At 41.5% G+C, this 17,885-nt stretch overlaps 1 protein-coding gene across 8 annotated transcripts in view; it reads left to right on the forward strand.

Moving 5' to 3' along the window:
- The window catches only part of LOC129867526 (paralemmin-1-like), a 61,882-nt gene that overhangs the window by 25,059 nt on the left and 18,938 nt on the right, over positions 1-17,885 (forward strand). For 4 of the 8 annotated variants that reach the window (XM_055940982.1, XM_055940987.1, XM_055940988.1 and 1 more), the window contains exons 2-3: positions 2,154-2,217; positions 6,413-6,493. In XM_055940982.1, coding sequence (XP_055796957.1) covers positions 2,154-2,217; positions 6,413-6,493 — 145 coding nt within the window. Of the gene's footprint in view, positions 1-1,004; positions 1,083-2,153; positions 2,218-6,412; positions 6,494-17,885 lie in introns of all 8 variants that reach the window. The other 4 variants (XM_055940986.1, XM_055940983.1, XM_055940985.1 and 1 more) reach the window with 3 other exon arrangements.

Below are 17,885 nucleotides of genomic sequence, written 5' to 3' on the forward strand. Positions count from 1 at the left end.
CGTACACGCATGACTATTAACCGTACACGCATGACTATTAACCATACACGCATGACTATTAACCGTACACGCATGACTATTAACCGTACACGCATGAATATTAACCATACACACATGACATTAACCGTACACGCATGACTATTAGCCGTACACGCATGACTATTAACCGTACACGCATGAATATTAACCATACACACATGACATTAACCGTACACGCATGACTATTAACCGTACACGCATGACTATTAACCGTACACGCATGAATATTAACCATACACACATGACTATTAACCGTACACGCATGAATATTAACCATACACACATGACTATTAACCATACACGCATGAATATTAACCATACACACATGACTATTAACCGTACACGCATGAATATTAACCATACACACATGACTATTAACCGTACACGCATGAATATTAACCATACACACATGACTATTAACCGTACATGCATGAATATTAACCGTACACAGATGACTATTAACCGTACACGCATGAATATTAACCATACAGGCATGAATATTAACCGTACACGCATGAATATTAACCGTACATGCATGAATATTAACCGTACACACATGACTACTAACCACGCATGAATATTAACCACGCATGAATATTAACCACGCATTAATATTAACCGTACACACATGAATATTAACCGTACACACATGACTACTAACCACGCATGAATATTAACCGTACATGCATGAATATTAACCGTACACACATGACTATTAAACATTCACACATGAATATCAACCGTTCACACATGACTATTAAACATTCACTCATGAATATTAACCACGCATGAATATTAACCACGCATGAATATTAACCGTACACACATGAATATTAACCGTACACACATGACTATTAAACATTCACACATGAATATCAACCGTTCACACATGACTATTAAACATTCACTCATGAATATTAACCATACACATATGACTGAGTGTATCTATGAAATAATGTGTGTAGGAAAGCTAAGCAGCCATGGGACTGATCTGCAAATGTTCTGAATTCCTCGGGGGTGAAAGTTCTGAATTAATCCGATATGTAAGTTCTGAATTCCTCAGGTATGAAAGTTCTGAATTCCTCAGGTATGAAAGTTCTGAATTCCTCAGGTATAAAAGTTCTGAATTCCTCATGTGTGAAAGTTCTGAATTCCTCAGTTATGAAAGTTCTGAATTCCTCAGGTATGAAAGTTCTGAATTCCTCAGGTATAAAAGTTCTGAATTCCTCATGTGTGAAAGTTCTGAATGAATCCGATATGAAAGTTCTGAATTCCTCAGTTATGAAAGTTATGAATTCATCATGTGTGAACGTTCTGAATTCCTCAGGTATGAATGTTCTGAGTTCCTCAGGTATGAATGTTCTGAATTCCTCAGGAATGAATGTTCTGAATTCCTCAGGAATGAATGTTCTGAATTCCTCAGGTAGATAAATTCTGAATTCCTCAGGTATGAAAGCATAGATGCATACATGTGTTTCCTTTCTAGTAAAATGCTTGACCGGCGGGAATGGGATTTTACAGCTATCAATGGATGAAATACAGATCGCTCTCTCTCTCACTCACTCTCTCTCTCTCTCTGGTGTATGTGTCTCTGTGTGTGAAGGAGAGATTTTTCTACAATCCTAAATACCTAGGCTCTATCATTTCTGCAGTGTGTGTATCATGATTTGCTTGTTCTTTTGATTTATGAAGTGTCACTGACTGGCATTAATTTGACTGTGCTTTGGCAACATGGGGCTACTCCTGTGCATTTGTAATCAAAATAGAGAGAAGGATAGGGAGTGAGATGCTTGTTAATGTCTGTTTGTGAAATGAATTTAATAGTTTGTAATTAAGGTAACCATGGGTAGAAGAAACGTAACTTGGCCTTACCCATACTTCTCAACATCAACATGTTTGAAATGCAAAGAGACCCAAAGTATCTAAGACCACAAACCTATTAGACTGGCTGTGTCTTCAGAATGTTGTCTTCACGGCCAATTGTCTTGTGGGTTTCTTGTTAACCGTGTTTAACATCCTCTCTTTCTCTCTCTTTCTCTCTCTTTCTCTTTCTCTCTTTCACTTTCTCTTTCTCTTTCTCTCTTTCTCTCTCTCTCTCAATTCAATTTCAATAGTCTCTCTCTTTCTGGCAGGATGTCTGAGGGGCTGTCACAGCAGGAGAGAATCCAGGCTATAGCGGTAAGTGATGAGATCATCATGCCACATGTGTTACACTGTTACACTCTCACCCTCAAAACACTTTCTATACAGTACAATCTACACAGATTGACATACTCCGACATTACTGAGCAGGGAAACGATTGCAGCACCTAATATGCTTGTATACAGTAGTAGATGGACTGGTTTGGGTTTGATGGATTTTATTGGAGATTTCCTCATCCACTTTCATTTACATCTTGAGTTTTCCGAGGGTGTTCCATGAGTTATATTTAAAGATTCTGCCTTATTCTATCTCTGCCTGGATGGAGAGAGAGGAGAGAGGTACTCACATGCCTCCATCTCTAGACTCCATCTCTACCTCCATCTCTACCTCCATCTGTACCTCCCCCTTCCTCTACCCACCATTTTCCCTCTCTCTCTCTACCCCTCTCCCTACCTCTCTTTCTCCCTCCATCTCTCTCTCTCTCTCTGTCTCCTTCTTTCAATTTAATTTGTACCGTTTTTAATAATGCTGCTTGAGCAAAACCTACAGACAGACCTAGCCAAGGCCAGTGCTGCAGACTGCACAGTTTAAATGCGCACTGTAAATAAAAAAACGAACAAACACTCACTTCCAATACCCTCAACTCCCCTCCCCTCTCTTTCTATAACGATAGTCAAATAATTGAGCTTATTCTGCCCATATTGTAATTGAACCCACTACCGTAGTGTTATAACTCTGCACTCTAACCAACTGAGCCAGCCATCTTTAACCTTTTATTTAACTAGGCAAGTCAGTTAAGAACAAATTATTATTTACAATGACAGCCTACCCTGGTGAACATTGTCATTTTGGCTCACTCAGGGAAGAACTGATCCGAGATCGGATTGTAGCGTGAATAATAAATATCTCACTTTCTGAAAAGTTACAGTTGGATTCCTAGCTTACCTTGTCAAAAGATGTGCAGTGGCAGCTCTATGCAGAGTGAAGAGAGGGAGGAAATACATGCATTTTCATACTGTGCTAAAAAAACTGAGGGGAACCGAGACATAGACAGATGTGGAGAAAACAATCACAGACAGGGCCAGCTTATCCAACACAGAGCAAAGATGGATAGAACGAGGCGTTGGCTATCACATTGGCATGTGAAAGGCTCAGCCAATAACTTATTACCTTACCCCCCCACCCCCCAATGTTCCCCTACTCCCCAGTGTTCCCCCACTCTCCAGTGTCCCCCCACCCCCCAGTGTCCCCCACCCCCAGTGTCCCCCCACCCCCAATAGGCTGATAGTTTCAACCATATTGCTCACACCTATACAATTCATCTCTGATCAACAAGTGCCTGGGTTTAAGGGCAAGTGGATTGTCTTTGATTGGGTTTTAGTTGGCAGGCTTGTGAACTGTATTTCTATGGCTTGGCGCTGGCTTGTAGCTGGCTTGGAGCTGGCTTGGAGCTGGCTTGGAGCTGGCTTGGAGCTGGCTTGGAGCTGGCTTGGAGCTGACTTGTCTGGAGACAGAGCAGAGAGGAAGTCATGTAGAGTATGGCCAGATCTTTTAAACATAATACCCTGCCACCAGTTGTGATTGGTGCTGTTTCAATTTAAGGAAGATACATTGTTTTATGAAAATGGCCTTATTTCTATTACAGCATGTTGGATGACTGTCATTCATATTCCATTCTCCCAGCTCAATGTAACATCGATTGGTTTAGGCTACTACATGATACTCACATTTTCCCTGTACCCATCATGAGGTTGTTATAACCTAGCCTATGAATGAAAATTCCTCTGTCCAGTGTCTGTGTTATTTTGCCCATCTTAATCTTTTCTTTTTATTGGCCAGTCTGAGATATGGCTTTTTCTTTGCAACTCTGCCTAGAAGGCCAGCATCCAGGAGTCGCCTCTTCACTGTTGACGCTGAGACTGGTGTTTTGCGGGTACTATTTAATGAAGCTGCCAGTTGAGAACTTGTGAGCCATCTGTTTCTCAAACTAGACACTCGAATGTACTTGTCCTCTTGCTCAGTTGTGCACCGGGGCCTCACACTCCTCTTTCTATTCTGGTTACAGCCAGTTTGTGTGGTTCTGTGAAGGGAGTAGTACACAGCGTTGTACGAGATCTTGAGTTTCTTGGCAATTTCTCGCATGGAATAGCCTTCATTTCTCAGAACAAGAATAGACTGATGAGTTTCAGAATAAATTCCTTTGTTCTGGCCATTTGAGCCTGTAATCGAACCCACAAATGCTGATGCTCCAGATACTCAACTATTTTAAAGAAGGCCAGTTTTATTGCTTCTTTAATCAGAACAACAGTTTTCAGCTGTGCTAGCATAATTGCAAAAGGCTTTTCTAATGATCAATTAGCCCTTTAAAACGATAAACTTGGATTAGCTAACACAACGTGCCATTGGAACACAGGAGTGATGGTTGCTGATAATGGGCCTCTGTACGCCTATGTCGATATTCCATTAAAAATCAGCAGTTTCCAGCTACAATAGTCATTTACAACATTAACAATATCTGCACTGTATTTCTGATCAATTTGATGTTATTTTAACGGACAAAAAATGTGCTTTTCTTTCAAAAACAAGGACATTCCTAAGTGACCCCAAACTTTTGAACGGGAGTGAATTTGGTATAGTTTTATCCAAAAAGCCAAACTTTTTAAAATGATTCACTGTTTTTATTTGATTAAATTCACTGAGTAGGATGGTCCTCCCCTTCCTCCTCCTCTGAGCCTCCTTTTCCTGGCACAATGAGAAATGCACGGCTCATTGTGTGCGTGTGTATGTGTGTGTTGTTGTGGAGGAAGAACATTTTGGAAGTGGGCTGCTCATTTGATTGTGACATGGATCCGGCCTCTGACAAGCTTCTTAAATTCCAGCCCCTTGTATCGCGCTTGAACAGCCTGGGCTATACAGTAAGTGCAAGTTGGTGGTACTGATATTTGTCAGTCTCGGCCACGTACATAGGCTTACGGTATGTGGCCTCCAGATGGCACGCCTGTCTCAGACTATGGCAAAGTAACCGGCAAGGTACTGGTCGGTTTCAGCCGTTAAGGGCAGCCTAGCTGTGTGGACAAGGTGCTTTTTGTATCCTTATGTGTCCTTGTATCGCAGAACTTTTAAATGTTTGAATCTGTCTTGATGTTATATGATTGGTGGATTCAAATAAAGTATTTAAAATGTGTGTGTGTGTGTGTGTGTGTGTGTGTGTGTGTGTGTGTGTGTGTGTGTGTGTGTGTGTGTGTGTGTGTGTGTGTGTGTGTGTGTGTGTGCTTGCGTCTATCTGTTCATGTGTGTGTTTGGGAGGTTGAATATAAGGACTTGAATAAGTCCAAGTCATCTTGGGGCATAAGAGAGTCACGCAATGTGTTCCTATAACCTCAAGTAAACCATTTCTATCCAGCAAACCTTCTGTATACTCAACATAGAGCACATATTGATTTAGATTAGTCACCTTATCCAGCACTGTATGAAGTTCAGCCTAGAATGCCCTTTCAAACAACTCTTTCATATCAAAATACCAAGCCTGAAGGAGGGACACTGTGACACAGCACATGCCAAAGTATGTAACTGTTGAACAGGACAGCTCTTTAGGAGGAGAGTGTCTATGGTTTCTTCTGTACTTACTAGAGTGGAATGGCCTAGTAAATCTTATCTCTGTAGTTGGCCACTACAGCCACAGGGTCTGTGTCAGGAGTGTAGCTCTTCTAACAGACCTTTCATTTCTCTATTGCTATGATCTGTGGTAAATTGTATTTACTGAGGAGATTGAATGGACAGTCTGTACAGTAGCCTCTCTGTAAATACACACGAGAATAAAAAGTATTCTTGTATATTTCTGTACACACTTGAATATGGTTAGTACTGGTCTTTAGTAGATGAAAGTTTGAATTTTTTAGTTTTTATTCCAGCTGAGGAGTCCAAGACACAAACAAATGAGGCCAAATATCAGTTGCACTGGGCATTTAGTGCCATAATGGACCATTCACTGATTACTCACTGTTATGTCACTGTTTACTAGAAAACAGAGATGATCCTACTGTTGCTGGCACTATGCCCCAATCCACTGAGCAACAGGAACCTACAGGGGTAGAACAGGTTGCCAATGTTTCTTAGGGTGATCATATCATCTCTACTCTGCCCAATGCATCCTCTTGACCTTGACTGTCTTTCCTCAAACTGACTGTCTTCTACCCTGATATTGACAGTGTTTTCCTTATGCACCAACAGGAGAAGAGGAAGAGGCAGACAGAGGTCGAGAACAAGAAGAGGCAACTGGAAGATGACAGGAGACAGCTTTCACATCTCAAGGTAAGAAGGGGGACCAGGGACATGATTGGACACTGGGGGAAGGGGGACACTGAGGGGTGGGGGACACTGGGGGGTGGGGGACACTGAGTGGTGGGGGGACATGGGGGGAGACTGGGGGTTGGGGGACGCTGGGGGGGACACTGAGGGGTGGGGAGACACTGGGGGTTGAGGGGACACTGAGGGGGGACACTGGGGGTAGGGGACAGTTATGTGAGCTTCACATTACAATGGAATTGAGTGCAGGAGCATTGAAAAGTTCAGTTTTATTTTAACTCTGGAAAACAAATGTCTTGGTCGTCTATTTCTACCTCTTGTATCACTTAAATATCAGAGAGTCATGCTCTGGTACTTCATGCTCTGGTACTTCATGCTCTGGTACTTCATGCTCTGGTACTTCATGCTCTGGTACTTCATGCTCTGGTACTTCATGCTCTGGTACTTCATGCTCTGGTACTTCATGCTCTGGTACGTCATGCTCTGGTACGTCATGCTCTGGTACTTCACGCTCTGGTACGTCATGCTCTGGTACATCATGCTCTGGTAAGTCATTCTCTGGTACTTCATGCTCTGGTACGTCATGCTCTGGTACTTCACGCTCTGGTACGTCACGCTCTGGTAAGTCACTCTCTGGTACGTCACGCTCTGGTAAGTCACTCTCTGGTACGTCACTCTCTGGTACTTCACGCTCTGGTACGTCACGCTCTGGTAAGTCACTCTCTGGTACGTCACGCTCTGGTGCGTCACTCTCTGGTACGTCACGCTCTGGTAAGTCATTCTCTGGTACTTCATGCTCTGGTACGTCACGCTCTGGTACGTCACTCTCTGGTACGTCACTCTCTGGTACGTCACTCTCTGGTACGTCACGCTCTGGTACTTCACGCTCTGGTACGTCACGCTCTGGTACTTCACGCTCTGGTGCGTCATTCTCTGGTACGTCATGCTCTGGTACTTCATGCTCTGGTACTTCATGCTCTGGTACGTCATGCTCTGTTACGTCATGCTCTGTTACATCACGCTCTGGTACGTCACGCTCTGGTACTTCACGCTCTGGTACGTCACGCTCTGGTATGTCACTCTGGTAAGGCTATTCAGACATTTTAATGTAGTCTGGGTTTTTAATAGAGCTCGAGGTCCAATATGTGAAATTGCATGGTTTCCTACGCCCTTTCATTTTAATATATTGTTTATTTATGAGTGCTGTGTTGATGCATCAGATTTTAGTGGGGTAGTTAACCATGCCAGTAAGGCCTGGCAGGAACTGGGCACCAAGTCCTAAAAGTCTAGAGGGGTAGAGGGGAGTCTATAGAATAGGCACAGCAGGAGAGCACTCTGAGATTTTGAAGGACTTGGCTGGGGCTGCTAGTATTGAACTTGTGCGCTGGTCATCAGTAAAGGGTGTATGTGCGTGTGCACGCATGTGTGTGTGTTTGCATAAGTGTGCATGTGTGTGTGTGCGTGTGTGCGTGCATATGTGCACGTGTATTTGTTTGTGTGTGTGTGTCTGTGTGTGTGTCTGTGTGTGTGTGTGTGAATGTGTGTATTCAAGGGTCCTGAAGGCACATGGCTGGACAGAGGAAGCCCTATGCTCAGACAGAGGAAGAAGAATAAAAATACCAAAAAGTTTGGCTTAAAGGACATCCTGTTTTGGGGCAGGAAAAAGACACACTTCCCCTGATAAATATGCATTGTTTTGTCCTGCTTTACTTTCAGCTACTTTAGCTGCATTCTTTTATAGTGGAAATTGAGTTTGGCGTCGTCGCTTTTGCTTGCGTTGCTTTTTGCTCTTATTATTTTTCTTATACTGCAGTTAGTGGCATCTGAAACATTTAAACATACACTTTCATCGCTTTACAATTACCATTCACTTCAGTTATAATTCACTTTTTGAAACAACAAGAGTAAACCCTTTTAGTAGATTGACTTGAACCAATCTCCATATTGGACTCTACTACTGTTCTTTTTTCTTCTGTTTGTTTGTCCAATAGATGGATTGAGCATGAATGGATAGTAAGCAGGACTCCACATATGATGCAACCCAAATGGCAACCAATTCCCTAAATAGTGCACTACTTTTAACCAGGGCCCATTTTGGGAATAGCGTGTAATTTGGGCCGCATACATAGTCATAGTGAGGCAGCTAATACAGCTATTCCAACGCAAGAGCCAGTGAAAGCCAGCCGGCCAGCCAGAGAGAGATAAGATCCAAAAACTGGATTCAATAGCAGTTTCCATGGAGCTCAACTGCCCAGTCAGCAGGCACACTGAACAGAGAGAGAGAGAGAAAATATACATAGATAGATAAATGGATAGATAGAAACAGAGATAAATATACAACCTGTTTATTTATTTTACCTTTCAAACATCAACTATTTGCACATTGTTACAACACTGTACATAGCCAATAATATAACATTTGAAATGTCTATATTCTTTTAACATGTTTGTCAGTGTAATGTTTACTGTGTAATGTTGGCAATGTAAATATATGTTTCCCATGCTAATAAACCCTTTAAATTGAAATTGAATTAAGAGAAAGAGAGAGAGAAATAGAGAGAAACAGATGTAGAGATATAAACAGAGAGAAAGGGAGAGAGAGAAGGAGAGAGAGAATTGATAGAAGGGGGATATAAAGAGAGAGAGAGAGAGAGAGGCAGGAAGCTGAATGTTGAGTGAATACAGACCAGTATGGCTGACCAATAGCAGTGTGTTGCCTGTGCAATTGGCTAGCTGCCCTGTATCATTCTACACCCCTTGGCTGTCGAAACGTTCGATATAACATTTTTGCATCTGAGCTCCTAGAGTGTGCGTCTCTCCTTTATTTTCAAGTTTTCTACTCTGCTAGCCAGCACCTCGCCTAAATAGGTGTGCGTTTCTTTTTCTTCTAGGTCATTCTACACCCCTACCTTTGACAAACCCAGTCAAATGATTTTACAGCACACACTAACCCCGCCCATGATAACATCTTTGAATCCTCATTGGTCCTCTCAACCATTGTGAAAGAAAATAATTATTATAATAATATATGTCATTTAGCAGATGCTTTTATCTTGCTTTCACACATTTTACATGCTCTACCAACTGAGCTACAAAGGCCCATTGCCTAACAGTCAGTGTAGAAATAGAACCACTGATTACATTGATACAAGTATTGGAATATAAAAACTACACAAACATACAAATCGGACACATCCAAAGACAATTGCTAAATGGGGATGGCTTGTGTGTATGGTGTAATGTTTGGTCCCCTCGTGTTCCTGACCGTGTATTAGAATGTTGTTGTAGCCAGGCTCTGCTGGTTCCCTTGTTAAGAAAGGTCAATCTGCTGATTAGAGGAAGAGACTGGTCCCCGGAAACCACTCAAGGACACTAATAGTCAGGGGAGTGTGGCCACCGAACGGCAATGACACGTCAGGATAAACACACACACACACACACACACACACACACACACACACACACACACACACACACACACACACACACACACACACACACACACACACACACACACACACACACACACACACACACACACACACACACACACACACACACACACACACAGTCCAAATAGGGGGCAAGGAACTCCGTTCTTTATCAATCTGCACTCTGAAAAGACATGATTGATTGGTCATTCTGTGGTCAATGAAATGGATGAAAAAGTAATAAGTAATATCTAACAGTTTCACAACATATACCCAAAATACACGTAAATCTAAGTAAGGAATGGATTAAGAATATACTTAATGTCAGAGTGGCATTGGACTCCGATATAGTGGCATAGTATAGAATACAGTATATACATATGAGATGGGTGACGCAATATTTACACACAATTAAAGGGACTAAGATACCGTAGAATAGTATAGAGTACAGTTCATACATATGAGATGAGTAATGCAAGGTACTGAGACATTATTAAAGTGGCTCGTGTTTCATTTCCTTAAAGTGGCCAGTGATTCCTAATCTATGTCTATAGTCAGCAGCCTCTGATGTGCTGAAGATGGCTGTTTAACAGTCAGTGGTGTAGTGTATATATACAGTATATACATATGAAATGTGTGATGCAATATGTAAAGACAATTTAAAAGTCACCCAGATACTGTAGAATAGTGTGAAGTGCAGTTTATACATATGGGATGAGTAATGCTAGATACGGAAACAATATTAAAGTGGCTAATGATCCATTTCTAAAAGTGGCCAGTGATACCTAATCTATGTCTATAGGCAGCCGCCTCTGATGTGCTTGTGATGACTGTTTAGCAGTCTGATGGCCTTGAGATAGAAGCTGTTTTTCAGTTTCTTGGTCCCAGCGTTGATGCACCTGTACTGACCTCTCCTTCTGGATGATGTGGGGTGAACAGGCAGTGGCAAACACAACAGGCATGAAGCATGTTAGAGGAAAACACATATTTATGTTAAGTGACCAGTGTGTTTGCACTCTTTTTTTTCATTCTCACAGCAGACATTGTTTTATTTCTGTTTATTCTTGATTAGTGCAGGGATTTGTACAGTATAGACTATTGGTCGTGAGGATGGACAACAGGGCTGCGAAAGGTCAATGCTCTCCCAACTCAATCAATCCATGAAACGGACTGAAAACCAACTCCTCAATTTGCATTGGCCCATTATTGTCGATAAAGATACTTTTGATTTCTTAATTGAATTTCAATCCATTTTCTCAGTTGAGTAATAAAAATAGAAATGGCCCCTGATGGACACAGGAAGTATGGTAGCAAAACAGGAAAGGATGTCCCTTTGGGACTCACAGTACCACAACATGCAGCTGGTTTCTTATAGTTCTAGTTTTCTGTCAATTTCAATTCAGTTCAACTCCTGCTTATTTCCCAATAGTCCATTTGGAAATATGACAAGGATATTGAGACGCTATTACAGTGTCTTGCACATAACTTTGCTTGTCTGATCATGTTTGATTGGTAGAAAAAAGTATAATGTGAAGCTAACTGTGCCCCTGATCTGATCTTTTACAAATTAATGAAACAATATTTTCACTGACCATCCCAGTTGGAGTGTATGACCTGTGTGTGACCTGTGTTTGAGCCATTGTAGCCAGGTATGTGTACCGTATCTGTGCATGTCAGTATGCACATGTGTGTGTGTGTGTGTGTCTATGAGTATGCACACATCTACTGTATGTGTGTTGCTTGTTTAAGGGGCATCCTGCTCCGCTGGAACAATGGCTCAAACACAGGCCACACGTGTGGGATCGGCTGTGGCTCTCCTCTTGTATCCGCCGGGGCAATGGTGTGTGTGTGGAAGGGTGTGAACAAGCGATGATGTCACCCAATCATGAGCTCACCAGGGGAGGGGCAGGGAGAGAGGGAGGAAGGATATGCAGAGGAGATGGATGAGAGAGAGAAAGTGAATGGGAGAGGAGAAAGGAGAGGAAGGACAAGAAGAGAGCGTATAGACATTAGAAAGGTGGAGTAGAGAGGATTGTGACAGCAGATTTTCTCTCCTTGTGTCATCGTCATCAAAGAGAGGTGGCAGGAATATAGAAACTGATCATGTCAGGAGTTCTCTTTACACATACATACATAATGGTTGGTACGCACCAAGACTAGAAAATAAAATGTATTATGTTGTGTTTTTCTTATCCAGATTCCATTAACACAGACAGAGCCTGAGCGAATAATATGACATTTGAAATGTCTTTATTCTTTGTAATGTTTACTGTTCATTTTTGTTGTTTATTTCACTTTTGTTTATTATCTACTTCACTTGCTTTGGCAATGTTAACGTATGCTTCCCATGCCAATAAAGACCTTGAATTGAAATTGAAAAAAAATTGAGAGGGAAAGAGAGAGAGAGAGAGAGAGAGAGAAAGATCGAGAGAGAGGGAGAGAAAGCGTGAGTGAGAGAAAGATCGAGAGAGAGGGAGAGGGAGAGAAAGCGTGAGAGAGAGAGAGATGTGCTGTAGCTGAATATGTGAAATGCACCAGGTGGCATCTTCAAAGATGTGATATGTACCATCTGGGGGAGTGCAGAATGTCAGTGGCCTGCTCTACACTGTGAGGTCACTAGCGTAGCATGCAGGAAACCCTTCACTTTACTGGATGGCAGGCAAACAACACACTTTGATTTTATTAGCCGAAGCACATGATCTGCCTTTGAGGATGACCTGGCTACTACCAATTGAGACAATGCTCTGTTTTTCTTAGTTACTGATCTGAAATGTTCTTATTACGGATTATTAGAGCTTATGCTGACAGTAGAGTGGATAGGGCTTTTTTTTAAACCATATGGTAACATTGTGAGCTTCATTATTCAATTAAGGGATCTACAACCCTCAGTCTTCATCAGGATTAAATATATCTTTGTTATTGTGTTGTCTAGTCTATAGCTAATCTATGGCATGGCCCTATTTTATATTGAACCTTTATTGTGACCGGGAGTCATGCTCAGACCAAGGTCTCTTTTACAGATGAGCCATGCTCTAGGGTTTATCAGTGACAAATGACCTACACTCTTCAGGCCGTTTGGTTGGAGTAGCTATTATGATATTAGTTAAAGGCCCAATGCAGCCATTTTTATCTCAATATCAAATCATTTCTGGGTAACAATTAAGAAATCTTACTGAGAGGTTTGGAACTCTCTTTCTTATTGGTCTAATTATGTCACCAGGCAGGACTGGTGATGTCACCAGGCAGGACTAGTGATGTCACCAGGCAGGACTGGTAATGTCACCAGGCAGGACTGGTAATGTCACCAGGCAGGACTGGTAATGTCACCAGGCAGGACAAAAATCGATCCCATCAAATCAGGCAGAAATGTCAGGCGGTCTTTTCAAACAGCTCTTACACTAAAAGGGCATTATCATAATTTTCACAATTTCACAGTATTAGTCCAACCACATATTGTGGAAATATGTATAAAACACAGGACAATCAAATGTTTTACTGCACTGGGCCTTTAATATGAATACGCTAAATAAGCAATATAGCAAATATAATATATTATGTTATCTGTCTGTTATATTCACGTTAGCATTGTTTCAAAGGCCTTGGTATCCAGTATGCACACACCAACAGGGATATGCCACATGATTTTGAGGGCGGCTATGCCTCCATGTGAGCCCTGGGTGTAGTAGGCTACTGTACACTCTCAGAAAAAAGGGTTCAAAAAGACTTCTTCAGCTGTCCCCCATATGAGAACCCTTTGTGGTTCCAGGTAAAATACTTTTTGCTTCCATGTAGATCCTTCTGTGGAAAGATCTGTGACAGTGACCGACTGCTGGAAGCTACAGTTAGCCTTATAAATACAAAATTATTGTCACATACACCGGAGAGGTGCAGTAAAATGCGCTGTTTTATAGCGTCAGTCATAGTAGTACGGTGCCCGTTGTGCAAATTAGGGTTAAGTGCCTTGCTCAAATCAAATTGTATTTGTCACATGCACCGAATACAACAGGTGTAGACCTTACAGTGAAATGTTTACTTACAAGCCCTTAACCAACAATGCAGTTTTAAGAAAATACCTAAAAAATAAAGAAAGCAAGAGATAAGAATAACAAATAATTAAAGCGCAGCAGTAAATAACAATAGCGGGCCTATATACAGGGGGTACCGGTACAGAGTCAATGTCAATGTGCGGGGCCCCGGTGTTGAGGTAATTCCGGTAATATGTACATGTAGGTAGAGTTACTAAAGTGACTATGCATAGATAATAACAGAGAGCAGCAGCATTACGGCGGGCGGGGGGGCGCAATGCAAATAGTCTGGGTAGCCATTTGATTAGCTGTTCAAGAGTCTTATGGCTTGGGGGTAGAAGCTGTTTAGAAGCCTCTTGAACCTAGACTTGGCGCTCCAGTACCGCTTCTTGCGTGGTAGCAGAGAGAACAGTCTATGTGGCTGGAGTCTTTGACAATTTTTGGGCCTTCCTCTGACACCACCTGGTATAGATGGCAGGTCCTGGGTGGCAGGAAGCTTGGCCCCAGTGATGTACTGGGCCATACGCGCTACACTCTGTAGTGCCTTGCGGTCAGAGGCCGAGCAGTTGCCATACCAGGCAGTGATGGAACCCGTCAGGATGCTCTCGATGGTGCAGCTGTAAAACCTTTTGAGGATCTGAGGACCCTTGTCAAATCTTTTCAGTTTCCTAAGGGGAATAGGTTTGGTCCTGCCCTCTTCACGACTGTCTTGGTGTGCTTGGACCATGTTAGTTTGTTGGTGATGTGGACGCCAAGGAACTTGAAGCTCTCAACCTGCTCCACTACAGCCCCGTCTATGAGAATAGGGGCGTGCTCGGTCCTCCTTTTCCTGTAGTACACAATCACAAAGACTTTATATCAACTCAACTGAAACTGCCCACTGATGTTGTGCGTAATGTCACTTTCTCCAGAGTCCATAGATTGGGTAAGGCCTCTGGGAATAGGACCCGGGCTATTATTGCATGTTTTGACAATTTTAAGCAAAAGGAAATGGCGAAGAGCAGGGGCAGGGGCAGAGAACTCAGAATCACTGATTTTGGATTGAATGATCACTTCCCCACCGAGATCTGTATCCTATCATGAAGGAAAAGCATTGCCTGAATCAACGAGTCTCCATGGTGATGGATAAACTTTACATCATCGGGCAACTGTATCGAGACTCTAGAGTAACTCCCTGGCTATTTTAATCCAACTGTATCAGGACTCTAGAGTAACTCCCTGGCTATTTTAATCCAACTGTATCAGGACTAGAGTAACTCCCTGGCTATTTTAATCCAACTGTATCGGGACTCTAGAGTAACTCCCTGGCTATTTTAATCCAACTGTATCAGGACTAGAGTAACTCCCTGGCTATTTTAATCCAACTGTATCAGGACTCTAGAGTAACCCCCTAGCTATTTTAATCCAACTGTATCAGGACTAGAGTAACTCCCTGGCTATTTTAATCCAACTGTATCAGGACTCTAGAGTAACTCTCTGGCTATTTTAATCCAACTGTATCAGGACTCTAGAGTAACTCCCTGGCTATTTTAATCCAACTGTATCAGGACTCTAGAGTAACTCCCTGGCTATTTTAATCCAACTGTATCAGGACTAGAGTAACTTCCTGGCTATTTTAATCCAACTGTATCAGGACTCTAGAGTAACTCCCTAGCTATTTTAATCCAATGTTCGAATCTGAGTTTGTGTGTTGTAGTGTATCATGACAACTTCAACTATAATCAATACATGCTCTATTGATCTCCACTATAATGAATACATGCTCTATGGATCTCCACTTGATAAGGAAAGGGCTGCATATAGCTCAGGTTAATGTATGTAGCCTTCCTAACAAAATACATGAGGTTTTTAACTTGGTCAACATAAATCATATTCATATTTTGGCTTGGACCGAAACGCATTTAGATGCATCTGTAAATGATGGACAAATGAACATTCAAGGATATAGTCTACTGAGAAGGGACTGGAATGGTGGGGGTGTAGCACTGTATATTCAGGATCATATACCTTTTAAGAGGAGGGATGACCTTAATGTAAGTCAAATAGAGGCACTATGGGCTCAGGTACATCTGCCTCACCAGGCAGCCATATTGGTAGGATGTGTGTATAGACCTCCTAGCTCTAAGGTGTCCTATCTGGATGACTTATGCACTGGGTTTGATCAGGCCACAGATATTAACAGAGATGTATTAATCTTGGGTGATTTTAATATAAATTGGAAGGATCATAATAATTCAAATATAACTAAATTGATGAGATATGCCGAGAACTGTGGTTTGAAACAAATGGTTAAGGATACTACTAGATCATCAACTAAGTTGGGTCATCGTTCAGACACATGCATTGATCTGATCTTCTGTAATATACCATTGCAATGCTTAAAAGCCAGATCAATGCCAGTGGGCTGGATAGACCATAATATTGTGACCATAACCATGAACACCAAGGTTCCAAAGAAAACCCCAAGGATTGTGGTTAAGGGACATTTTAAAAGATTTAATCATGAGCTATTTCAAAGTGATTTGCTGTACCCTGGGAGCTGATTTATCTAGAGGATGATTTAAATCACGCTACAGAAGGTTTTATTTATTTGCTCACTGAGGTAATGGACCATCATGCCCCAGTAAGAAAGAGTACATTTGGGGCTCGTCCATCTCCATGGATTGATATTGAACTCGGTGAGTTTTTTTTCATTGAAATATTGCAAAAGTCTTAGCAGCCAAATCTAAACTAGAAATGTATTAACAGAATTATAGAACACTATGTAATTATGCAGTTAAATTGAATCGTAAGAAAAAAACATTATTTTACAAAAATGTTTTTATTGATTGTAAAAATTATTGTAAAAAGTTATGGAATACAGTTAAGGGCTTACTTGGTACATCTATCTCATCATGCCCATCTAGTGTGGAGGTTGACGGAAGAACAATAACAAAACCAGCTGATATTGCCAATCATTTTGCAAATTCTTTTACAAAGAAAATTAATTTACTGAGCACTAATGTAAACACCCATTCTTCCGAACAAGCTATTGTCCAATAGATTGATGATCATATTATGAGCAACAAAACCTGCTCTTTTAGTCTACAAATGGTGTCAGTAGAGGAAGTGTTAAACCTATTGAAGTCATTACCCAATGGTAAATCTACAGGTTATGATCTTATGGACAATTTTTTTTACTTTGCAGATTGCAGCTCCACTGAAATACATATTTAATTGTTCACTGGAAAAGGGGATGTTTGCACATGTATGGAAGCATGCTAAACCGTGTCCTATTCCGAAAGACAACAAAGAACCCATTACTCCTGACAATAGTCAACCAATTAGTCTACTCCCTTCACTCAGTAAGATATTGGAGGGTATTGTGAGAAGACAAATATGGGAGTACATGGAAAAGAAGGATCTGATTACAGCCAATCAGCATGCTTATCGCAAAAACCATTCCACTACCACTGCATTGGTTGACATGACTGACCAGTGGCTCAATGCTATGGGTAATGGTAGGTTTGTGGGTGTACTATTTTATTTTATTTTAGTGCAGCATTTGATTTAGTGGATCATTAAATAATTTTGACAAAATGATTGCATTATGTTTTAAGGAGGTAGCATTAAATTGGGTACAGTCATATCTAACTGACAGGAAACAGTCCACCTATATCAATGGTTCATTTTCTTCCCCTCATGCTTTAAACTGTGGAATACCGCAGGGCAGCTGCCTTGGGCCACTTCTTTACTTAATATATACCAACGACTTTCCTTATGCCTTATCCTTATCGGAAACTCAAGCTACTATATTTGCAGATGATACCACAGCAAGTCAATCGGTTCAACAGGTACAGCAAGCTCCACAAGTATATTTGGAATATATCAGGGAGTGGGTTTGCCGGAACAAACTTGTTTAAACACCAAGAAAACCAACGTTATGTTGGTCTGTTCCACCAG

This window comes from Salvelinus fontinalis, chromosome 12 (genome assembly GCF_029448725.1).
Source record: "Salvelinus fontinalis isolate EN_2023a chromosome 12, ASM2944872v1, whole genome shotgun sequence".
Taxonomy (NCBI): Eukaryota; Metazoa; Chordata; class Actinopteri; order Salmoniformes; family Salmonidae; genus Salvelinus; species Salvelinus fontinalis.